At 59.3% G+C, this 23,891-nt stretch overlaps 1 protein-coding gene across 7 annotated transcripts in view; it reads left to right on the top strand.

Annotated features, from left to right (window-relative positions):
- Positions 1 to 23,891, top strand: part of COL23A1 (collagen type XXIII alpha 1 chain) — a 291,034-nt gene that overhangs the window by 247,765 nt on the left and 19,378 nt on the right. For 3 of the 7 annotated variants that reach the window (XM_036014916.1, XM_036014917.1, XM_036014913.1), the window contains exons 4-9: positions 279 to 286; positions 1,802 to 1,828; positions 18,740 to 18,766; positions 20,450 to 20,476; positions 21,767 to 21,793; positions 23,540 to 23,611. In XM_036014916.1, the coding sequence (XP_035870809.1) occupies positions 279 to 286; positions 1,802 to 1,828; positions 18,740 to 18,766; positions 20,450 to 20,476; positions 21,767 to 21,793; positions 23,540 to 23,611 (188 nt within the window). Of the gene's footprint in view, positions 1 to 278; positions 287 to 1,801; positions 1,829 to 18,739; positions 18,767 to 20,449; positions 20,477 to 21,766; positions 21,830 to 23,539; positions 23,612 to 23,891 lie in introns of all 7 variants that reach the window. The other 4 variants (XM_036014914.1, XM_036014915.1, XM_036014918.1 and 1 more) reach the window with 4 other exon arrangements.

Below are 23,891 nucleotides of genomic sequence, written 5' to 3'. Positions count from 1 at the left end.
CCTACCTGGGTGGCCAAAGTCCCACACAGGGGCCAGCGGCAGCCGCCTGAAATGAGTGCATTGACCCACCGGTAAAGGGCGGTCCTCACCCCACACGGCCACCCCAACCACCGAGGGCAACAGCTCCCTTTGCCTGCCTCTGGCTCTGGGGCTTGGGGTTAGGGCACCGGAGCCTGGTGCTTGTGGAGGGGAGGCTGGTGGCCGTGGAGGGAGTGCCCGGGGAGGGGACGCTCCTTCCCTGTGGCTCTGACCCTGGCCTCTCCTCTTGTGTTTTGCAGGTCCTCCAGTAAGTGGCCTGGACTGTGCTCTCTGCTCCTGAAAGATAAGATGTTTTGTTCTGTCTCTGTAGCACTTCCATGAAAATAATGTTTAGTTAGAGAGGTGTGTCCTAAAAAAAATGAGTCCAGACAGGGGCCACATCTTTTTAAATCTGTAGATGAATGCAAGCGCAGAGCTCAACGGGCATAACGTGCCCCCGGAAACATCCGTGACCATTTCCCCTGGAAACATCCGTGACCATTTCCCCCCAGGGGCGCCCTCCCACACCCCGGCTCCTGGGGCACACAGAATGGCGGGCGTCACGCCCACCTTTGCTCACTGAGCTGCAGCAGTTGGTCTTCCTCTGTGTGTCTGTCTCACGTGCTTTGGCAGAAAGGGCTCTGGAGTCGGGCAGATATGCCAGGAGTGAGTCTGCTTAGTAACTAGATTCCGGGACCCATCTCTCTTCTTTGCCAAAATATGTTTGGCTCCCTGGGTTGGGCATCCGGCCACCAGTGGGTTTGAGAAAGGTGGGGCAGGGGGCTGGCGTCCCCAGGCAGCATTGAACACAGGGGATAGCCCACCTGGAAATCAGGTTCTTCTCCAAGAAAAGGGACAAGCCTGCCTGTGAGCAGCCTGATAAGTCCTGGCGAATGCACTGAAGAAGCACGTTGAGAATCTGCTTGAGCCACAATGCACCTTCTAAAGGAATTCCTTTGGGATGAGCTGTTTTATTTTTGACTTCCACTTGCCATGACTCATTTCCCGATCGCACGCTTCGGGATCCAGGCTTCTCGAGGCATGCAGCTCCTCACTGAGCCAGAGCGAACCAGCAAGAATGTGCGGATTTACGGGCCACGGCAGCTGCCCGCTGCTGAGTCAGTCCCAGCAATCACACGGAGGCAGCCCATGTGAACTCGCTGCAGTGCGTCCTGTAGGGGGCTGTGGAGCAAGGGTTTTGAACTTGGCTATAAAACTATTAAGTGCAGTAAGCAATGCAGAACCCCAAAGCTGCCGCCTGAGGTGGATGCCAGCCTCCGAGACTCGGACAGGCAGGCAGTGCTCCGAGCACATGGGGCAGAAGCAGTGATGCCTCCCTGGCCTTACCAGGGCCGGCTTCCTCGGCTCACCCATCTGGGGGCAGCGATGGGCAGGACTCCCTGTCCGCTCTCTAGGACCTTCAGCAGTATAGGAGCACTTTCCACACAGTGGCTGTGACAGTGCTCCCGGGAACTCCATGTCCCCACGTGGCCCTCGCCATGGGTGCTGACTGACGTGGGGAGGACTCACCTGGGTGCATGTCCTGGTGGCTCCTTCAGCCTGGCCCAGTGAGGCGGGAAACGGGTACTCTGAGCCCCAGACCCATAAGAGCCCCAGTCTCCCCCTAAAGGCACTGGCTACCCACCAGCAGCCTCTGCTGCAAACCCTTGAACACTGGGGTGCGGGGGTCGGGGGGAGGTCTGGGGCCCTGACTGAGTGCTAAGTGTTGCCATGTGGTTTTCTGCTGAAAGTCTGATTATTAATGACATATTAATTACCACAGGGGCAATCAGGACGAGATGGCTACCCGGTAATTTGCCATTTATTTTTTGCTCTCTTTGCGCTTTTCTCTCAAGCTGGCATCCTCCCTCTGAGACTTTATTTAACTGTCTGTGCTCCTCCCTCCTCTGCTCCTCGGAGCTCTGGTCTTTCTTTGCGGGGATTAGCAGTAGGCCTGGGTGAGAAGGACCTGCAGGCATGGGGGGCTGCCCTGCAGGCAAAGCAGCGAGGCTTTGAGAAGGCTTCGCCTTGGTGTCCTGAGCTCAGGGCCTGCCCAGCACTGCTCCTCTCGCCCTCAGCTGCAGAGCGCCCCCTTCCCAGTGCACAGGGAACTGCCTGTCCCGCCCACCCTGTGGTGTCACTGCTCAGGTCCCAAGGCTGGCTGGTTCCAGTCTGGCCTTTGTGGTGTCATCACTTGGCAGATCTTTCACATTAAACCTAAAACTTCACTTAGGTTTGAACTCAACACCCCCGGCCCAGGCTGGTTGGGGCCACGCAAGGAGCAAGCTGAAAGGCAGCCGGGCCCTGCACTGACATCCTGCTGCGTCCAGGCAGGGCGAGCCCGGTGGGGGGAGAGCGTGGCCTGTCCCTCATGTGGGAGGCCGCGTTTGTTCTGGGCCTCCGGCCAGAGAGATGCAGGGAGGGAGATGTGAGTTGATTCAGGGGGCTCTCTAATGGCCAGACCTGCCCAGAGCCAGGATGGGCTCCTGATGGAGGCAAGATGGGACCCAGGTCTGCAGGAGCTGCCTTCCCGGGAGGCTGGGGGTGATGTGGAGTCAGGCCAGAGCGCATGCCTCTGGCTGGGAGGCCTTGGGGAAGATGCTCCCCTCTCTGAGCTCCAGGTTCCTACTGTGTGAACCGGAGTGAGGAAGACCTCGCCCAAGGCCTCCAGGTTGGGATCAAGTGAGGAGGTCAGGACAGCATAGCACCATCCGAGCCAGGCCCTTGGGGACTCCGTGGGGACCCTGGGGGCATTTATCTCGTGCCCACAGCAGCCCACACTGGATTCGGGGCAGAGCCTGGGTGCCAGCCTCCCAGCCAGCCTCCTCCCAGTCAGCCAGGCTCCCAACCAGAGACGCCCTGTCCCTTGTGAAGCCCCAGCCAGGTCTGCCATCCTCCTGCAGGAGTCCTGGGGGCAGGGCCATGCCTCCCCTGTGGCTTCCCTGGACTGGGGCGGAGTCAGGGACCTGCAGGGCATCCAGAGTCCTGGAGAACTGAGGTGTTTCTGCCTCGTGTCTTGGGACCCGTTCACTTCGCCCACTCAGGGGAACCAGAAACTTTCAGACCCCTCTGATGCCCTCGCTGACTCTGCACCTTGGCTGCTCTTGACTGTAGGTGTGCGTGTCCCAAGGGCCAAGGGTGGTGGCCGGTGACAGGGTCTTCCTCGTCCCCCACTGTCATCTCCCTCTGTCCCACCCATGGTGATGCAGCGCTCCTTTCTCCCTGCGTCAGAGAGGACAGTAGCTGATGGTGGGTGGGGTGTGGCACCCTGTGGGCCAGGGGTGGGAGTCCGGGTGCCAAGTTAGGAGGCTGGGGTCACATCCAGGGCTTGGGTCACTTGGCTGCCCTAAATCTGCATCTTCTTCCCTGTGAAAAGGGGAGCTGGGGTTCAGATGCAGTGAGGTCGTCCTCGGGGCACCCAGACACTGCAGTTCACAGCAGACAGTGGCAGGGTCATGGTCCCAGTACATGTGACCCAGGGTCACAGTGACAGGCTGGGAATCTAGCGGAGGGGGGAGGTAGCATGTGAGGTGCTTGGTGCCCACCTGGGCCAGAGACGAGCTCTGTGAATGTGCGGGTGTCGAGGCAGGATATGGACGTTGGGTGTGGGTCCACCTGGCGCGCACTTCGGAGCTGTCGGGAAGGAGGCGGGTCGGGCCCAGCAAGCCTTCCTCGCTGCCTGTGCGCGGGCAGCTCTGGCCAGCCCCCGAGGCCCTCCAGCTGGCTGCAGCTGGGAAGCAGCTGGGAGCTGGCCCCACCAGGCCTCAGGGGAGAGGAAACCAATGTCTCACCCATGATTGCCCCAGGGCTGAGAGTCCCCTTTTCCTGAGGTCAGGCAGCCCCTTTTGCAGGCCCACCGCCATTTCCACACCAGCCTGAGCCTCGCCCCTGGCCAGGCTGGCCCACTGAGGACCCTGTGTGCCCGGCTGGGAGGCTCCGAGCACCCGTATTCGAGTGCTGCCTCGACCGTTGGCCCTTCCCTGGGGCCCGCAGGCCGGAGGAGGCTCGTGCAGGCAGGGGGTGGGCAGGAGGCTGGCGGGACTCACACTTTTGGGGCTGAAAGCTCCAGCTCTTGACCGGTGGGGGGCCTGGCCCCAGCCTGGGGTCTGTTCACAGACCACTCCGCTCCACAGGGTCATCCCAGAGGCCAGGTGAGCCTCCCAGAGGCACCTGAGCACTGAGCATCAACCGCATTCCCGTCGCTCAGACCCAGGTTGGGTCTTGGCTCAGCTGTGCACACTCTGACAGGTCGCTCAGCCTCCCAGAGCACGGGGGACATCATGCCCACAGGGCCAGAGGGCCTGTGGGTGACGCAGGCAGAGGTCCTCGGGAATGTCTCGCTCTCTCCTCGCTGCAGAAGCCTCGAGGGGAGGGAGGGGGAGCTTGGGAAATCATTGTGATCCACCCACTGGCAGCGATTGGAGAACTATTGGTCGCATAAAAGGGGGTTACCTAGTAAACTTCAAAACCTGCCTTGGAGGATTTTTTGTTTTTCCTTTTTTTAGTTTGTGCCTACACCTTGTCACTTCCTAAGGGGAAGTAACAGCAAGAAAAAAGTCCCCAGGGAGGTCGTGGTGGAGACGGTGCTGGCTGCGCTTTCCAGATTAATCCCCTCCCCTGAGCAAGGCCTGCTGAAATCAGGTCCCTTTGTGGACCCGACAGTGCGTGCTGGGAGGACATAGGAGCCACCCACGTCTCTGGGGCCGGAAGTGGCCTAGCAAGGTGCCACCGGCTGTGTCCATAGCCCTCGGGCACAGAGGCCAGCCCATCCTTTCTGCCACAAGGCTTCACTGACCGTTCCCCCCACTCCACCCTCCAACCCTCCCGCCCAGACAACAGAAGCTTGTTTATTATAAAGCCCCCCAACAGACAGAGAAAAGCACAAAAGAAGAAATGGCCATTCACAGTCCAGTGACCCACAGACAAGTTCTGTCAATATTTTGGTGTTTATTCTTCCAGCATTTTTTACACGCAAGTTTCTTCTTATATTTCTTAGTCTAAGGCTGAAATTACAGTGAATATTTTTTGGTAGCTGTTCTTTTTTTCAATTAATGCATCATGAGACTTTTCCACATCATTAAGAATTCTTATAGGATGTAATGGCTACATGATATTCTATCATAAATAATTTATTTAACCAGGTTCCACGTTATAGTACCTATATTGACAACGTTTCGCCCTTTCAGTCCACGATTACCTCCTTAGGATAAATGTCTAGAAACTGGGTTGCGGGACCGAAGGGCCTGCACATGTGCCAGGCTTCTGACGTGCATTGCCAGCTGCGCCCCCAACCCCCAGAGGTGGCTCTAATTTATACTCCCACCAACAGTGAATGAAACCTGCATGTTTCCCCAAGCCATGCCTTTAAACCGATGCAATATAAATTAAAAATAGATCTGTGTATGCATGTGCATAAGTTTGTATCTTGTTTCAAATTTAGGTGTATGTACGTATGTTTTAATTTAATATGTGTAGTTTTAGAGATTAAACTAGTTCTGAAAGGTTTCAGTAGTTCTAACTGCCACCTTGTGGTAGACTTTGGAATTGCAGGTATAGCATTGAAAGAAAATCACCTGGTTTGAGAGTTTCCGGATCTCGACTGGTCCAGGGACAGTAGATAACAGGGCATCAGCCTCAGAGGGGAATTTTGAGCTCAGAACACTGTGAGTCCAAGATGGGGCCTGCATAGGAGCACTGGGCACAGCACTCTTGCATTTGAGGGGAGTAATCGACACGTAACATCGATAAAGTGAATTTTCCATCTCCTAACTAGCAGGCTTGACTCTGTTCAACAAACCGTGAGGCATGTCCCAGCCTCTGCTGAGTGATGGGCCCACATAGAGATGGGCGAGCGCCAGTCGCAGGCTTTGGGAGCCAGTGCGCAATGGGGCAGAGCGGGAGGAACAAGCCAGCCTCACTGTGACTTTCCTGGAGGTTTCGTATCATGGTCCCCTTTTTTCTCTCAAATGAAAAGATTTGTCTCACAGGCAAGATGCAAATCTCGCCCGTCCCTTGACTTTTGTCCAGAAAGCACTAGAATGTCACATTATCTCCTGTTTACACCATAAACATCATTACTCCTCCTCTTCTTTGGTGTCTGACCTTCCTGACTCTTACTGAATGACAGTGACTTTCTGGTTTGTTTTACACCTTCCGAGTGTAATTTAAACTTTTCTTGAAAAAATGCATATTTGTTGCCTTGGCCAGGTGGCTCAGTTGGTTGGAACATTGTCCCACACTCCAAAAGGTCATGGGTTCGATTCCCAGTCAGGGCACACACCTAGATTTTGGGTTTGATCCCCAGTTGGGGCGCATACAGGAGGCAACTGATCAATGTTTCCCTCTTCCTCTTTCCCTCTCTCTCTCGCTCTCTCTAAAATCAATAAACATATCCTCAAGTGAGGATTTTTTTAAATGTATATTTGGTAACATCTTCCAGGGCTTAAGATTTCTCTGCATTTGGACAGATGGGGGTGTTAGGCCGCGGCCCTGGGTGGTGAGCCAGCATGCCGTCTCCTCCACCAGTGACTCTGTACCCGGGGTTCTTCTGGGTCTTTGGACCAGCACCGATCAAGAGGGACCAGGCCTCTGCCTGTGGTGGAAAGGAGATAAGCAGCAAACACATAAACAAACAGGCCAACGTGGCAGCTTCGAGCAGTAACGCGCCAGAAAGAGAACAAAGCTGGGATGTGATGCGAGACCCGGCCGGGTGGGTGGGCAGGCTTCACTTGGGTGGAATAACCCGAAGGCCCTTGGAGGTGAAGATATCCTGTGAGCTGAGGCTTGAGTGAGGTCAGAGATGCTGCGATCTCCGGGGAAACAAGCTCCTGACAGAGGAGGGTGCACCACCGTGAGCTGGGAACCAGCCCCTCGTGTCCGGGCACATGCAAGGCCGGTGTGGCTGGAGGGAGCAAACAAGGGACGGGAAGATGGTAGGTCTCGGGGCTCCATCGAGCAGAGAATCCTGGAGGCCACAGTGAGAGGTGGGAGGCCAGGAACACTTGTTTCTGCTAGAGAAACGAAACCACTTGTCCCCAAAATTGGAGGCGTGCCATATCAAGAGCTCATAGAATGTCCCTCCAGAGGAAACCAGAAGAGAGGGCTATCCTGTCCCCTCCCCCAAAGCCCTTCCATCACACCCAGGAAGCCAGCACACTTGCAATGCAAGCGTGCACACTCCCATGTGCCCGCTGGGAGGTTAGGGCATCAGCCCTGCTTGGCCGGTGAGGAAGCTGAGCTTAGAGGGGTCAGGACTTGGCTGAGACCCCACCCCCCAGCCTGACAGAGCCCGACTGACACCCAGGCTGCATCTCCCTCATCAGTCAGCAGGTCTGGGGCGCAGAGTCCATCTCTCCTCCTGATCCTTTTCTCGCCCGGCCCTGGGCTCTCCCCCCATGCACTGCTGTCCACTTTGTTCCCAAATTGCTAAGACCCCTTCTTGCTTTCCAAAAACACGAAAACAACACAGTAAGTTTAACTGAAGAATCCGTTTCTCCACTCCACCTTCTCTCCTGTTCCGCACTCATGCATCTGCGTCATAGTCATTACTGGAAATTAGGAAGAAAAGCATCCTCCTCATCATGAAATGTCAGGTCCCAGCCTGTCAAGGAGCTGCTGAGTCTCAAAGTGAGCCCCATCCCTGGGTGCTAGGGTTTGTGCCTGTTTTGTAGATTGGAAAACCGAGGCTGTGAGCAGCCGTGCCACCTCCCCAGATCTCATGGCAGCAAATGCATGGGCCTGGCTTCTTCCTGCAGACACCCATGGCCCAGATGGGGCTGTCCTCCTGCCATGCTGACCTCCAGAGTCCCCTTGACTCTCCGCCCTGCAGATGGCACCAGTTCGAAAGGCCCATGCTAGCCGAGGCTCGTTACTCAGCCCTGTGCGCCTCCTCTTGCCGACCCACAAACTAGAGCTGCAGGTCTGGGTGTCACTCTGCGCTGCAAAGGTGCCGAGGCCCAAGGCCCGGGAAGCACACCTTTCATTCCGAAAGTGTTCCCAGGTCCCTGCTGATTTGGGCGCTGAGCTGCTTCATTAAGCAGCTTTCTGGGTCCAGCCACCTGCATTAGCATTCTGACTACAGAAGAAGGTCTGTCATCGCTCCCCCTCCCCCAGCACTCTGCCCACTGTCCCCGAGTTGAGCGTGAGACCCTCCCATACAGACAGCTTTACTGTGCAGAGGGCAGGGCTGCAACGCACGCTGGCAGGAAGAAAGGTGGACGCTGCATGGGATGGGGAGGCCTCACAGAAAGGGACACTCACTGATCTGCAGGAGGATGAGGGGAAGGCATTCTGTGCTGCACAGACGCAGGCACAGTGAGCCCGGCAGAGGGTGCTGTGTGGTCCCGGGTGCCAGGGAAGGGCGGGAAGAGAAGATGACGCTGAGTGAAGGGCCCCCCACCCGCCCAGCAGAAGAGTTTGGAGGCCAGGGAAGCTGCTCAGTGACGAGGACAGGTGTGTGCACTGCAGAGGCCGCCCCACTCCGGGACAGAGACCAGAGGAAAGGGGCCAGGCAGGAGGTGGCTGCAATAATTTGCAGCTGAAGCCTGAATCCCAGTGAGGGACCACAGCCAGCGCTCCTCACGCCCAGCAGCGCCACCCACCTGGGCACGGTGCACAGGGCCCATCTGGCTAATCTCACAGGAGCCTCGGGGGGCAGGGTCTGCACAGCGTCTCCAGAGCAGGCAGGGGAGCCCCGACAGCCGAGGCCCCCAGGATGACAGAAGCCCCGGCTGAAACGTGAGCCACGGGGCAGCCTCAGCCTGGGACCAATTTTTAGTGAATGACTCAGTTGGACTGTTTGGAATTAATCAAGTGAACAAAGGACCACAGAGCAGCCCGCATTCGCATGCTTCCTTGCACCCTCGTAGTTCAGACACAGCTTTGATTGTAAAAATGTAATGAGCTAAATGATTCTCTGGAACATCCCGAATGAAGTCATTTGTTGTCGGAGTCTGACATCCTACGTCTCATTTTGATCTGACCCCGGCAGGCCCCCAGACCTCCGTGAGGTGGGATCAGGAGGAAAGCAGATTCCCAAAGCAAAAGCCCCAGACTAGAAGCTGGGTGCTCACAGCCGGGCTCAGGAAAGGGCCACCCTGCTGGCCTTGCTCTCCAGGGTCCCTCACCAGCCCAGAACAGGTGTGCCGTGACTCAGGAGTCCCCTCAAGCGACACATGTGGGGCGGCTAAGAGACAGGAGACCTGTGTGCAGCTGCTGCTTCTGCCCTCGGCTCCCAGATGCCTCACTTTCCCTCTCCAGCTTCCCCCACCTTCCAGACAGGGGCCAGGGCACCCCAGCCACGGGTTCCAGCCTGGAGGTGCCTGCTCCCTAGTCCAGCTCCGGGAGAGCCCTTAGGTTCGGCCCTGCAGGGGCAGGCAAAGGAGGTTTGTCCTGCCCTCCAGTGTCCCCAGGTGTGCCCGTGACGGCATCTGTGCTGAGTGGGACCTTCCGGACTGGTGGCTAGCTGGCCTCTTCCCCCTGCCCCAGGCAGCAAAGCACCCTCCAGCCCCTCCCCCACACTGTGTGGAAGAGGGTGCTCCCAGACCAGCACCAGGTCACTGAGGCAAACTCCGGTCTTCCAGATAAATAAAATTGCAAGAAGCAGGTGTTTGGGCGTGAAGTTGGTCCACGTAGCTTCTCCTGAGGTCGGGGACTGGACAGTTGTCCTGTCTCTGCGGGAGAGAGACACTGGGCTTTGGGGTTCCGTGAAGTCACCTCAATCACGTCCCTAAGCTGCTTCTGCAGTTGGGGGAACCCTACCGCTGGGCGCAAAGGCTGGGTTCAGTGAATGACAGTTCCTGCCACTGTGATGGTCACTCACCCTAGGAGGGGGAGACCTGGAGGCTGAAGGAGTCCCTCCGCAGCCCGCGTCCCCAGTGCCCTGGCCGCAGCCCTCCCAGGCCTTGGCCTGAATGCCGGCGTCAGCGGCTCTGCAGGTCAATGGCGCCCTCTGGTGCTCACAGGCCGGCACTGCATCCTGTGAGAAACCACGCTCATCCACTTGAGGGTTCGTTTGATCAATTCTTACTGTATTCTCACTGTGTATGAGGCAATTTAAAAGGAAGGCAGGAGAGGAAGGGAGGCAGGAGCCCAGGTCAGAAGGCCGGGTGCATGCTGACAAGTGGGGCGCTGTAGGGGGAATGTCCAGAGGGCCTAGGGAGAGGCCAGGCTGGCAAGAGAGCAGAGCATGAGGGTCGGGCAACAGGCCTGCAGCCCTGAGAACCCAGCTCGCTGAGGCTGCTGGCTGCCTCCCCAGGGCCGCAAGGTAGAGAAAACCCGCAGTGGCCCCAGCCTGGGGAGGGCCAGGCTTGAACAGAAATGGTGCAAACCCGTTCAGGCTGCCCAGGGAGCAGCTCCCCGTCACTGGGGGTATGCAAGTCAGGGCTGCACACCTACCTGTCGGCAGGGGCATGCAGGGACAGATTGGCCTGGTGTGTCATCTCCCATACAAGATGGAGGCGGGGGTGTCCCACGAACGGGGCCTCACTCTTGGGAGCTGCTCAGACCCCCAGCAGTGGGGCCAGATGGCATAAACCCAGCTTGGGGAGCCTGGGGAGGGCACCTTGTGGACTCACAGACACCCCTTTGAGCCAAGCCAGCAGTGGCGCTGGCGCCTCGGGGACAGTCACTGTGGAAGGAGAGGTGGCAGGGAGTCAGCGTGGATCGGTAACTGAGACACTGTGCCGTGTGGTGACAGGGGGTGAGGAAGGCTTCTCAGAGATGGCAGGGGAATCTCGATGGAGAGTGTGGGAGGCAGAGGAGGCCCCAGAGGCTCACCCACGGGGTGGGGGGGAGGTGCACCGGAGACTCAGGTGGTGTCCCAGGCCTGCTGGCAGTGCTCGGCCTCTCCAAGCTTCAGTTCCCTCATCTGCGCAGTGGGGATAGGGCTGTGCTCAGGGTTGGCGACATCCAGGGGACAAGGCAAGGGGGGGGGGGTCTTCTAGCTCCACCCCTCTCCTGGACTCTCCCCCAAGAAACAGCCCAGCAAATTACAGTCACACTCCCCCAAACCACTGGGTGCCACCCTCTGGGCCGGGCATTGTCACCTATGGGGAGCCATTCTGCCCACACTCCATCCACTTTCCAGAGGAGGAAACGGACTCTGGGGAAGGTGTGCAGCTCACTGTGAGGTCTGCAGGGCGGGGACACAGCCATCAGGATGTCCCTGCCCCTCTGAAGTGCAGGGAGGCTGGCCACGGGGGCAGAGGCAGGGAGACTGGTGGAGGCTGGCCCAGGGCTGTTTGGAGAGATGGCTCAGAGCCAGAACTGCGGGCTTGCAAGCTCACTGTTGCCTTACGGGGTCGGCCAGGTGCGGAAATAGGTGAGGTTGGCAGGTGCAGGTGAGCATGGGGAACGGTGGGGCCTGGGCGGAATACAGTGAGGGCCACACCCCGCATCTATAGGGGAGCCACACTTCAGCCCATGCGGGTCGATCATCACATCAACCCCTCTGTTACCTAACCAGTGGATGACAACCGTGATGTCTGTGGAAACCTGTCCCATGGGTGACTGGGCCCACCCCACGCCAATCGGTTTTCAAAGAGACTGAACACACAACCAGAGAGGGAGGCCGGAAGGAGCAGGCAAGGGCCCCAGAGACCAAGGCTGGGGGAGGAGGGCAGAGCAGCGGGGCAGCCTAGGCTCAGCCAGGGCAACAGGGGCCCCTGCAGGGCGCCCCCCGCCTCGGGGTCTGCTACCAGCTGTCCCATCGCCCTGTTCCCTGGTGTCAGGGCCAAGCCAGGTTGCAGTCACACCTTCTGAGCTGTGCTGTCCGGGCAGGCTGCTTCCTTTAGACTGTCTGCATCGCGTCATTAAAGCCACGCTGGGGAGTCACCCTTCTGGCACCACTACTCCGTCCTGCTCAATCTCCACCCCAGCAGGCTGCTGCTAAAATGGGTGCCCAGCCTGTCTGCTACTTCTGGTGTCCCCCACCAGACCGGCCCCTTGTGCCTGAGCTGGAGACTCGGGACCTGAGGCCGCCCAGACAGACACAGCCTCTCACTGCCCGTCTCCCATCCTCCCACCCGAAGTGGCAGCCGCTGACCACCCCTCCCCCCGGGAAGTTTTTCCTGGTACCTGACAGGGTAATTATGTGACTGGCAAATGTGTGATTTAAGCAGGTATTGGGGGATCAGTTCAAAGGCACAGCACCACCTCTTCTAGCCATGATGTGTCATGTGGACATACGTGTAATTGCTTCCAGGGCACTGCGCGTGCTCTCTCTCCCAAATAGAAGCCAGCTGGCTTCCCGGCCGCACAGAATCGCAGAGCTGCAAGAGACCAAGGGTTACAAACCCAGATGCCCCCGCAGAGCTGGCGTGTCCCCTCGCTGGGATGGCAGGCCCGGTGTGAGGCGGTGGGGAGGGACAGACCTGTGGCCTTGGGGGTCCCGGCGGAAGGAGCACTTGGTACAGCAGGTATCACCAGGCATGGGGGCTCCGGGGTGCGAGATCTTCCAAGTTTTCTAGAAAAGTTTGAATTCCGGATGTTTATGTGCAATGTCACAATTTTTAAAAGTTGCAACTAATTCAGTTAGTTGTTTGTTTTGTTTTGCTTTTAACTGCATGTTCTCAATCAAATCTGGCTACAGGCCCAGCCCTTTGCTATGCAGATGAGGAGTCGGGGTTCGGGGAGGGGGGAACAGCAGCATCGTCCTTGGTTTCCAAGGCTCCCTGGACCCACCCAGCTAAGCCCAGCCACCCGCTCGCCTGCTGTGAGTTGGGGTGCCCTGGGTGCCTGCACAGCCCACTCTGCAGAGTCCCCAGACCCCAGGAAGGGGTTCTCAGGGGAACTGTGTGGGGCTATGCCTGGGGAATTAGGACATAGCCAGGCTGGACCTAGAAGAGAGGGTCCTTTCTTCGTCCCCTTCCCCAGGGCGGGACTCGAGTCTGGGAAACTGCTGCCCCCAGACAGTCCTGCCACCGCGGCTTGGGTGGGGACAGCCTGGCCTGAGGAATCGGCCCCACGTGGAACCCACCGACCCGAGGGCCTGCCCACCCACCCCGCCCACACTGGACGCCCTAATGACAGTCTTCACAGAGGAATGTGCATGTGCCCGGCTGGGACCCCAGGCCCCAATGGCCTTGTAATTCGATGAATTGTCAACATCTGGGCCGTAATTACTGGGCCCGGACTGATAATCCTGGTAAGCCCCCTCATCCAGAGGCCGTCCTGGCGCATTTGGAGGCCTCCGATGCCTGACAGGAGCCGTCAGCGTTAATCACAACCAGAAAGGACAGCAGGCACCCAGCTGCGGCTGCGCCGAGTCCTCGCTGCCGCCGGCTGCAGGGAGACACCGCGCGTTTACTCAACGGAGGTCGTCTCGACAGCCGACTCTGGCTAATGGATCGCTAGGCTGGAGCCCCTCCGGTGTGGGGCCCCTCCGGCACAACGCCCCTGCGGCAGGCGCCCCCTCCCCACAGGCCTCACTTCCCCAGCGACACTGGAGCCAGAGTACCCCACGTCCTGAGCTTCACCAAGAAACCGCCCTCTTTGGCCACCGTGTCGTTGTTTTCTTAGAAAACGCCTCTGTGGAGTGCTGCTCAGCAAACATCCCATGCTGTGGGGGTTGGGGGGGGGGGGTGAGAGCCCCCGCGAGGACAGAGCCTGGTGCCCCCTGCTGGCCACTGGGAGGGCCGCACTGCGGTCACCTCGCCGCACCCCCTCGTTGCCCAGCGGTCTCTTGCCTCAGGCTGGTCTGAGACGGAGAGACAGAGGAGGCTGACTGGGGCCCATGGAACGTGTCGTGAGAGAGGAGACAGCATGGCCTCCATCTAGAGATGAGGAAACTGAGGCTCTGGTCCCCGGGGGGCAGTGCGGGGGTGGGGGTGGTTCTACCCATCTGGCCTATGTCTCTCGGGCAGCCCAGGGCCTTGTCTGCTTCTCGGTCCGGAACGTCCTGGGGCCGCGCTGCTCTGCCTGGGGAAGGAGGGATGTGAGGCAGAACCAGGCTCGTAAACAGCTGTGAGGTTTGGCAGTGGGAAACCTCTGGTGACTAATTCCCAGCTTTGATCCGGCAGGGAGGGAGCCTATGGGAACCGAGTGCCTGCAGGCGCAGCGCTGTGGCGGCCGCCCTCGGGGTCACCCACCCTGTGGAAGCTGGGGTTCGGAGGGGTCTGACCCCAGACAGAGCCCAAGCCCTGCCTTCACCCCACGTGGTCTGGGGCAGGGGAGGGCTCCTGTGATGGAGCAGGACCCCCACCCCCAACGAGGCGCCTCCTCCCAGGCTGGAGCTGTGCACCTTCACATCGCCCAGCTCCGCTCCTGACCAGCTTGTCACCAGCTGGGACACTCAGCCTGGACCTGCCCTGCCTTGGGCCAGCCTGCCCTTGACCAGCCCCGGCCCTTCCCCGGGGTGTCCCTCCTCTCGGAGCACCCAGACCAGGCTCAGGCCTCCCTCTAGCCCGTGGCAATGCTGGGCTTGCAGACCGTCCGCACAGCCTTCCCCCAACCCCAGCTGCTTCGCCAAGGCTCAGCCGGGGCCTGGGACGAGGGCCCAGCAAGGCTGGGAACACTGCCCTCCCAGAGACCACAAGCAGGGTGACAGCTCAGCTGAATCTTGCAGGAAAGAAACCTATTTCACAGGCTCTAAGCCACCAGTTCTCAAATTTCTGACCATGGAATCATCACCTTCCCCAGGCCAGTCTATTAACCTTCTTCAGACCGGTGTTCCACAGGACACCAGTTTGGGAAAGGCAGCATGAGGGGTAACTGCGGGAAGGGCCAGCAAGGCCATTTCCCTCAGTACACAAAGCCCCTGTCCAGCAGCACCCCCACACGCAGGTCAGGAGGCAGGGAGGCCCCGTCACAGACGAAGAGGCCCAGCTGGCACTCAAGAGAGCTGGGACCGGGTCACAGGCTGTCTGAACCCGGAGCCCGCCCCCTCCGACACCCCTCCTGCCCCTGGGAGCTCAGCCACAGGCTTTCCTCTGGAAGACAGGGGCCCAGTTCCGCAGCAAACAGGCAGGGTACACACAGCTTCTCCCTAGGGTGCTCCCCACAGAGGGGCCCTTCAAGCAGGGCCTGGGAGGACAAGCAGGAGCCCTGCAGCTGGACCAGGGTGCTATGCGGTGGGGCGGAGCACAGCTTGCACCCAGGGAACAGCGTGACGCTCAGGGCGCCAGATGTGCCAGTGAGACCGCTGGGACGGCCTTTTCCAAACCCCAGAGCTGGTGGGAGCCCCTGGGCGGTGAGGACGCCGAGGCTCAGAGCACTGGCTGGCTCTCCCGGGTCCCACAGCCGGCATGTCTACCAGACCCAGCACTCTCTCTGGAGTGTCACGGTGGAAGCAGGGTAAGGTAGTCCTTCCTGGAAGGGTCTGCTCTGCGGGGGAGATGGACATGCCGGGAACCCCAGAAGGAAGGCAAGGCCCGTGAGGCTCTGTCCCGCAAGCCCCCCAGGGTGGCCACCTGTCACCCCACTACCCTTCAGGGCGGGGGCACCACACAGAGAGTAGGGCTGAGTTCAGCCACCGGGCCGTCCACTGACTGGGCTGGTCACCTGCGGACAGCCATGCACCCACCTCTGGCCACTGGGAGGGCTGGCGCCATGAAGGGCAGCTCAGGGCTCGGCCAGCCTGGAGCGAGGAGCACTCTCGGGGTGCCTCCCTGCTGTGGTCCCCAGTGGCAGGGTGCCCTCTCCCCTAGGCTTTATCAGGGTGCCCTGTGGCCAGTTCCTGTGGCGCCGGGTGACAGCTGTGAGGCGCATGGTATCTCCTGCCACATGAAGAGGAAGGAGCCTTAATGAGCTCCAAGCTGTACCTTAGTCTCTTTTTTAATCCATGCAGATTTATAGAGGGGCAAAGTTTGAGCCGCACCTGGGCTCAGTTCAGCAGGACTTATGGGCACACCCAGAGTCTGTGGTGGCAGCCACACTAGTCAGGGCGTCTGGGGCCCCGGCAGGTGAGGTCCGGGGCCCCGGCAGGTGAGGTCCAGTGCCCCAGATGGAGTGGGACAGACTGTAGGAGCCAGAGTGGCTTGACGCCAGGCGAGGTCACTGCATGGAGCTTCCGTGCAGAGAACACGCAGAACTGAAGCTCTGGCCGTCCCCGGCCCTGGCCTGCTACTGGCAGTGTGGTCTGCCATCGCTGGGCCTCGGGGTCCTGCTCTGTAACACAAGGCTGCTGTGATGATTAAGACCAAGTGCAGGGGTCACTGAAGGCCCAGGATGGGACTGGGCCCAGTGTGTGTTGTGGCAGCTCGAAGGCCGGGCCTGCATGAGAGGCCCAGGGCAGACACCGGGAACGTGGCCCTGAGGGGGCCTAGCAGGGCCTGAGCCCAGGGTGGAGGAGGGGCAGGGCCCAGTTCTAGCCGACTGCTGGAGCGGAAAGGGCTCAGCTTGTGAATCTGGGGTCAGAACAGCCAGGAGCCCCCAAGAGGACACCGGTCAGCTGGTGAGCCTTCCGTGATGGGAGCCTGAGCTGTCGCCGAGGCTCACCTGGAGCCCTGGGCCTGAGCCCCTGAGACTTTGGAATGGGCCACTCCCCCTCCGCTGGGCCCCAGCAGTCCCCAGGCCATCACCCCCCCCCCAACTCTCCCCTCAGGGTGAGGCTGGTGGCCAGAAGCACTTACCTGACCAGTTTTCAGATCTGCCCTGGCATCCCGCCTGGTGTGAGTGCCCCACGCTCTTGGGTCTGGGGAGTCATAACTAGGCTGGCTGCTGGGGCAGGGGAGGGGGTGTGGCCTGGAGGTCCAGCCAAAGCACCAGTGGGCCGGGCGGCCAGCTCCCTGGCTGTGAGACCAGCTCTCAGTGGGGCCAGGAAGGTCCTCTGGGAACAGCATAGTGTTTCCGGGGATGGGTCCCTCTCACCAGGTGCAGGAGGCAGAGGAGCAGATGGGGAAGTAGGAGACCTAGGGAGACCAGGACACAGGGCGACTGAATGGCAGAGCCTGGCCTTAGCCACGGCAGACACCAGCGCTGGGCCAGGAGTGCAGCCACAGCCGCTGGACGCACCGTGAGTGGCAGGGCTGACCCCCAGGGCTGCGAGACTGCCCCAGGTGCTCCCTCCGCCCTGCCTTCGGTGGGTTGTTCTCTCGGCCCATGTGCCCCACAGAGATGCACGCACACACACACACACACACACACACGTGCTGTGTTCAAATCCCCAAATGATACTTCCTCAGGGTAGCACTCCCTAATCTTTTCCAGCCCCTCCAAAGCCTCACAGGCCCTCTCTCTGCTTGGAACTGGCGCAGCCCTCTGCCTGCCGTGCCCCCACTCCCCACATTGCACTGCGCACAGTGTGCCTGCTACCTCTCCTCAGTTTGCCCTGGCACACACTGACCGTCACACGCTCTCTGCCGGGCCTCACCAGAGCCCTGGGCATATGGGGACCAGACCCGTTTCCTGGATCTACTGGAGGACCCGTGTGGACCTCACACTGGCCATAGGTGCATCGCGTGGGGCAGTCGGGCTATGCGCTGGGCACGGGGCAGGCAGCCTGCCTCTGGGAGGCGGAGACGCGTCCTTGTGGGAGAGGAGGTCACGGAGTGGAGAGGCTGGTGGGTGCACAAAAGGCTCGGCAGGGCGCGGCTCCCTCGGCCACTTGCTGGGGTCAAGGGTGAAGTGTGTGTGGGGATGAGAGGACAGTGGCTGGTGGGAGGAGGACAGGGGTCTGGAGAGAGTCGATGGACCAGGTCCATGACACCCCCTCCCCCATATTATTCTTCTACAGCCCACATGAAGAGGGGGGAGCTCAGTGAGGCTGTGTTAGGTGGGGGGTTGGGGAGACACCACAGAGCTGCCAGGGGCCCATGAGGCGCCCCAGCTCCCAGCACGAGCTCTCATGGGCTTTGCTTCCCTCAGCCTTGACTTTTGCCTGCAAAGGCCAAAGCTACGCAAGGAGCTGAAAGAGCCTCAGGACTCGCCCAGGTGTGCCGTAGTCTATTTGGGCTGCTGGAACCAAGTAGATTTCTCATAGCAAGGTCACAGTTGGTGACGGCTCTCTTCCAGGTTGCAGGCGACCAACTTCTGGCTGAGTCCTCACGTTCCGTCCTTCTGGAGGCAGAACAGAGCTCTCCTGGCCCCTTTTATAAGGATGCTGACCCTTCCATGAGGGCTCCACCCTCTTGACCTAATCACCTCCCAAAGGCCCTGCCTCCTAACGCCACCACAGTGGGGCTCAGGGGGTGCAAGCATTCAGTCCCTAACAAACCACAAATGACAGAAACTTGGGCCAAGCTGGCTGAAGGGAAAATGTATGCACAGTGGAAGAGAAGCGTGCCCTGTGGTTTCCGCCTCGGGCCCTCAGCCCCACCTCTCTCGCTCCGTCTCACTCTGCTTTCCTCTCTGCTCCCTCTTCCTCCCGCCACATGCTGCCCCTCCCAGGAGTGCCCGGCTTAGGTCCTTCAGGTGAAAAGAGCCCAAAAGCACCAACTTGCAAAGTCCCAGGCAGGCCACTCACCCCTGAACCGCCGTCACCCCAGCGGAGGGATATAGGCACGCGCCCAAGACCCACGGGTAGAGATGGTACAGGGGTGGTTTTGGAGCAAACATGGGGCTCTGTTGTCCTCGCAGTTTCCTGGGCAGCAAACAACACCCAGATGCTCCCGCCCCAGATCCACATGAAATGTCCCCAGGGCCACGGGCTTGGCACGACTTTGGTCCTTCATCACTCAGTAGCACCCCTAGGTCATAATGCCAGCAGAAATGTCTTTCCCATATGTAACTTCTGCTCTCTCTCCCTCTCTCTCCCTCTCTCTCCCCCCCCCCCCTCATTTTCCAGGGGCCACTGGGTCTGGATGGAAAGCCAGTAAGTGACGGCAGGGCAGTTCGAGGTGGTCCTGGGATGGGGCTGTCGCCGTGGTGTTGGGAGCAACCCTGGGGTGCTGAGAACTTGGTTCAAAGAGGGGCCATGTGGGTGTCAGACTTCAGTTCAAATCCAGCTCCACGACCTGCTGACTGCACGACCTTGGGGAGGCCTCTTTGCCTCCCGAAGCCTGGGACTTGTCACCTGCCAAAGAGGCTCAAGGATGCTGGTCCTGCGCAGAGCTGGGGGCAGCACTGTCCCTGGAACCCAGTCAGCCTTCAAAACATACGAGGCCCCCACAGCAGGCCCCAGGTACAGAGTGTCCCCCAGACAGTCTGAAACTGCATCGGGCTGAAGCACTCTCAACAACCAGATCAGGAGTCTATGGCCCACGGGCATCCTCAACAGACCTAATAAGATGCACAGGAGATGGCATGTTAAGTAAATAGTCAGATGGATGGATGGATGGATGGATGGGCAATGGATGGAAAGAAGGAAGGAAGGAAGGCAGGCAGGCTAGCTGACTGGCTGGATGGGTAGATGAATGGTTGGAAGGATGGATGGATCGATGGATGGATGGATGGATTGAAGGAAGGAAATAATGAATCAATAATTGTACAAGCAATTGGATGCATGGAGGAACAGGTGAGCTAGTGGGTAGATAAATACCATATTTTGCCGTGTATTAATGCACACTCTTTTGCCCAAAGTTTTGAGGGGAAAATGAGGATGCTCATTGTACATGGGTAGTACTAATTCCATATCTACATAAATGTTTTCAGTTCTTTTATTTATGTGCATGCATAAAAGTGTAACTCTGAAAAACAATAGTGGTACCCGTAGCAAAATAATACCATAGAATACGATCATTGGTTTTGTTTCTAAATATAAGTAAATAAATGATTGCATTAAAAATTAAAACAAAATATTTTTTCCCTGAAAATGTGGGCCAAAAATGTGGGTGTGCATTATACCCAGTAAAATACAGTCCCAGTCTGTGATGGCCAGACAGACAAGTCAGTGAACAGCAGCTGGCTGAGGCCCGTGAGGAGGGGCACATCAGTTAAGGGCGAAGGACAGAACGGATGGACCAGTTGCTGAATGAATGAACAGCAAACCCACTGCTGGCTGAAGAGGAAATGGGCGGTTCTGGGAGGGATGAAAGCCAGTGAGTGCCGGCCCCACCCCGGGGACGCCGAGCCCCACAGTGGGCCTTGTGGCTTGACCTTCTTCCCCAGAAGGCCTGGTAACTTGGCAGGACTGAGAGAAAACCACTTCCTTGCAGGCAGAGAGTGAGGGCAGCCACCCCCTCTCACACACCCAGACCACAGGGGCAGCAACCTCCTGACAGGCGCCAGCATAGCAGCTGCCCAGCAGGGAGGGCCCTGCTCTCGGGGGCGGGGCGGGGGGGCGGGGGGAGTGATCGGCATTGGCGCCTCTGTCCAAAGAGGATGCCAGGGACCCCCCCCCGCCCCCTGCCCGTGTCCCTCATGCCGAGGACTGAGGCATGCCGCTTCCTTGGGGTGAGCACGGGCGGCCTCCTTAAGGGCTGACAAGCTCGTGTACTTCCCACTCGGCTCCCCGCAGCTCTGCTCAGCCACACAGCTGCTTCTCCCGCAGTCTTAGCAGGAGGCTGGCCTGGTCCTCCTCATTCACACTCCTTCTTTCTCCACCTTCCTTCTCCAGGGACTTCCAGGCCCCAAGGGCGAAAAGGTAAGTGACACCAGAGGCTGAGGGAGGATGCCAGACACCTGCCTCCAAACCCCAGTCCCGGAGTGTGACCAAGGGCATGCCACATCCCCTCCTGGAGCCTCAGTTTCCCCATCTGTAAAGTGGGGCATGTGGTGCCCACCTTCCATAACAGTTACCAGGCTCACATTTGACAATGTGAAGTGCCCAGAGGGCTGAATCTGACTTCTCCTGACACTGGCGTGTAGCAAAACTCAAAGCTGTCTGCCCAGAATGGCGAATTTCCCACTCCTGAAGCAGGGGCGACCCCAGGACTGCCTGGAGGTTGAGCAATGATGTGGGTGGTGTTCTGTGGGGGAAGGACACCCCCGCCAAGAGAAGAGGCAGATCCTCACGGCCCCTCACTCTTACCAGAAGGGCTTCCTGGCACTTGGTGTTAAAGTTGGAGCCACAGCCCGAGGGGGCTGGGACCTCGGTGCCTCGTGAGGGAGCAGGAGAGAGGGAGTGCGTGCCCCGTACTGGGATCGGGGTGGTGAGGGGGTGGGGCCGACCTAGGTGTGGCAAGGCCAACTGGGTGCTTGCAGGGAACAGCCAGGCATGGCTGAGCCACACCCACACCCCAGTCCCTCTGGGGGTCACTTAGGCACAGGCGGCCAGCATCCAGGCCACCATCAGCGCTGAGCCTCAGGTTTGCGTTCCATCTCTATCACCAACTAGGTGGCTTTGGGCAAGTTGCCCAGCGCTATAGGCCTCAGCTTCTCCACCGGTCAGTGTCCACCAGCCTCTCGGAGCCATGGGAACACTGCCGCGGGTAGTGGTCTGAGGGTTTTTGTAGACGACGAGACCCTCCGGCCAACAGCACATGAGCTGACTGCCCTCCCACGGGCTCTGCTGATGCCAGAAAGTCACAGAAACAATTGAGGCAGGGACTTTGAAACCAAAGAGAAATTGGTGTCTTGGCACCAAACTTGGAGACTTAAAACAACTAGTCAAGTAATTATCATCCCTGACGATTTTGCGGATCAGGTTCCCACTCACAGTGGGAGTGGCTTGTCTCTGCTCCACTATGTCTGGGGCAGGGCCAGGGAGAAATAACAGGCCACCTGGTTCCAAGCCTGGAATGCCCTTGCTATGTGACTTTGGCAGATCACTCAGCCTCTCTGCACCTTCACCTCCTCTTTGGAAATGGAGAGGAAGTAGAGCCTGTGTGTGGCTTTGGGCAGCACGGCTGAGACGCTCCGCGTGCTGGGCCCGGTGAGCGGTAAGTAATGCAAGAACGCGGCAGTGACCTGTCTCCCTGGTTTTTGTTCCCAGGGTGCACCAGGAGACTTTGGCCCCCGGGTAAGAATGGAGCTCGACCCCTCGCCCACCTGCACGGTTTGTTTTCCATTCTAATAAAGCACACCCTGTACTTCTCGCTGAAGGCGGTCAGCGAGTGGTCGGCCAGTTGGCCGCTGAGCACCCCCCTCCCTCCCGAGGCCTGTCCCACTGCAAGGCCTCCTGGAAACGCCCCGGGTAGGATTCCCAGGCACCTTACCTGGCACAGACATCCCACCACGCTCATCACCATGGGTGGGCAGACCGTGGGGCTGGCATGGTCCCAGACCAAAGACGGACCTCCCTGAGGCAGCGGCACCCCAGGAGGAGGGGAGACTCTAGGATCAGCAGTCCTGAGCCCAAGCTGAGCTCTGCCACTTACCAGCTGAATGACCCTAAGTGAGTCACTTTTCCCTCCAAGATGCAGTTCTTCCAACTGTGAGTGGGGGGGGGGGGGACAGCCCCATCCGAAGCCACTGAGGTGAAGACTTGTTTCAATCATAAAAGTGGGCACCCAGCACCCCACATGGGAACAGGAGATGGGGCCACAACCAGACCACTTGGCTCTCCGTGCCCCCTGGGCCCCAGGGTCTCCTCAACACAGCTGAAGCAGAGTGGAGACCCCCAGCAGGATGGGCCCTACCAAAGCAGGTCTCAGCAGAGGGTCACCCAAGGGGCCCTCTCCACCTCTGCCACAGCCTGGGTGGGCAGCCACAGCGGCCAGGCAGGGCAGGGGAGTGGCGATCCCCCCATTGTTTTTAAGAAGGTTGTGGGGTGGAAATTGTAGCCAGTGGCAGGTCACCTGCAAAACGCAGCTGCAGCTGCCAAGGCTGGAGGCGGGACTGGAGCGGAGGGTGAGGGGAACAAGGGGAGGGGCAGCATGCAGACAGCGGGGCTGGGTCCTTGTCCCAGCTCTGCAGCCTCGAAACTCCGAGCCTGGTTTGGGCAATGATGCTGGCTCTGAGCCCAGGGTGGGGATGAGGGCTGGCCAGGCTGTTTCCCTAGACACCCGGCTGCCCTGTGCTGGGCCTTGGATAAGAGGCCAAGGCTGGGGCCACTCGAAGCTGGGGAGATGTCCCTGCCATCAAAGGAAAGGTGCCAATGCGTTTGGCATTGAGTTTGGTGGCTATTCATTCTCTGCTGCATGTAGGGGCTGCTCCTGCCAGCAGCCATGCCCGCTCCCCACAGACAGGAATGCCCCCAGCGCCCCCCTCTTCCTGCATAAACAACCCCCGGGAGGAGAGACAGCCTCCATGCCTGCAAGTGACTTGCACAATGTGTCACTTCCCTCACGGCCCCCTGGGTTGGCTGGGTCTCCTGTTGCAGGCAGGGGCAGTGGGTCCGGCAGGCCACAGTGACAGCCCTCACGTGGCCACATGGACAGGGCTGCTGGCTGGGGCTGGCTTCCAGGAACAGCGTCTCAAGAGGCAGGAAGCCAGGACTGCCAGCCTTGTTGAGAACTGTGTGCAGAATGGACACAGCATCATTGCCCCTGCATTCGAGGGGTCACATCTGTCATAGGGCTCACCCAGGCTCGGGGGGACGGGAAGAAAGAGACCCCAGCTCTCAATGGGGAGTGACGAGATCACGCTGCCGAGGGCCCTGTGGGACGGGAGGAGCACAGTGGCCTCCGTGGACAATGTAGTCAGCCCCTCCCTGTCACAAGCACCTTTGCATGGGCCAGAGTACATGGCTTTGCCCCCGGAAGTAGCCTTGCGGTCTTGTTCATCACCCCCTTACCTTTCTGACCACATGACCTGTCTGCTGCAGATGGTTTTCCCACGGCTCCTCCCGGGCTTTGTCAGTAGAGACCATCACTTGTACAATCGCCGCGTCCTCAAGGTAGACTGGCCGAGTGGTGTGTCTGAGCCTGCTCATTTGCCTGGCGTGTCCCCCTCAACTCCTCACATTCCCAGGGTCAGCCCTCAGCCGACCAATCCCGGACTGAGGAGGAGGCAGCAGGCCCCCCTTGTTGTTGGAGGAACTCAGGGGAGGAGCCTAAGACCCTCTCTGGGACCTGCGCAGGGGTCTGAGCCCATTTGCTGCCCAGAGAACTGGGTCTGCGGTTCCCAGCCTGGGCCCTGAGCCTCGAAAAGAGCAACAGGGGACAGGGGGTCTCCCA

The sequence above is a fragment of the Phyllostomus discolor genome, chromosome 13 (genome assembly GCF_004126475.2).
Source record: "Phyllostomus discolor isolate MPI-MPIP mPhyDis1 chromosome 13, mPhyDis1.pri.v3, whole genome shotgun sequence".
In the NCBI taxonomy this organism is placed as follows: domain Eukaryota; kingdom Metazoa; phylum Chordata; class Mammalia; order Chiroptera; family Phyllostomidae; genus Phyllostomus; species Phyllostomus discolor.
The sequence above is the reverse complement of the archived record's forward strand: the minus strand, read 5'-3'. Positions and strand labels throughout refer to the sequence as shown.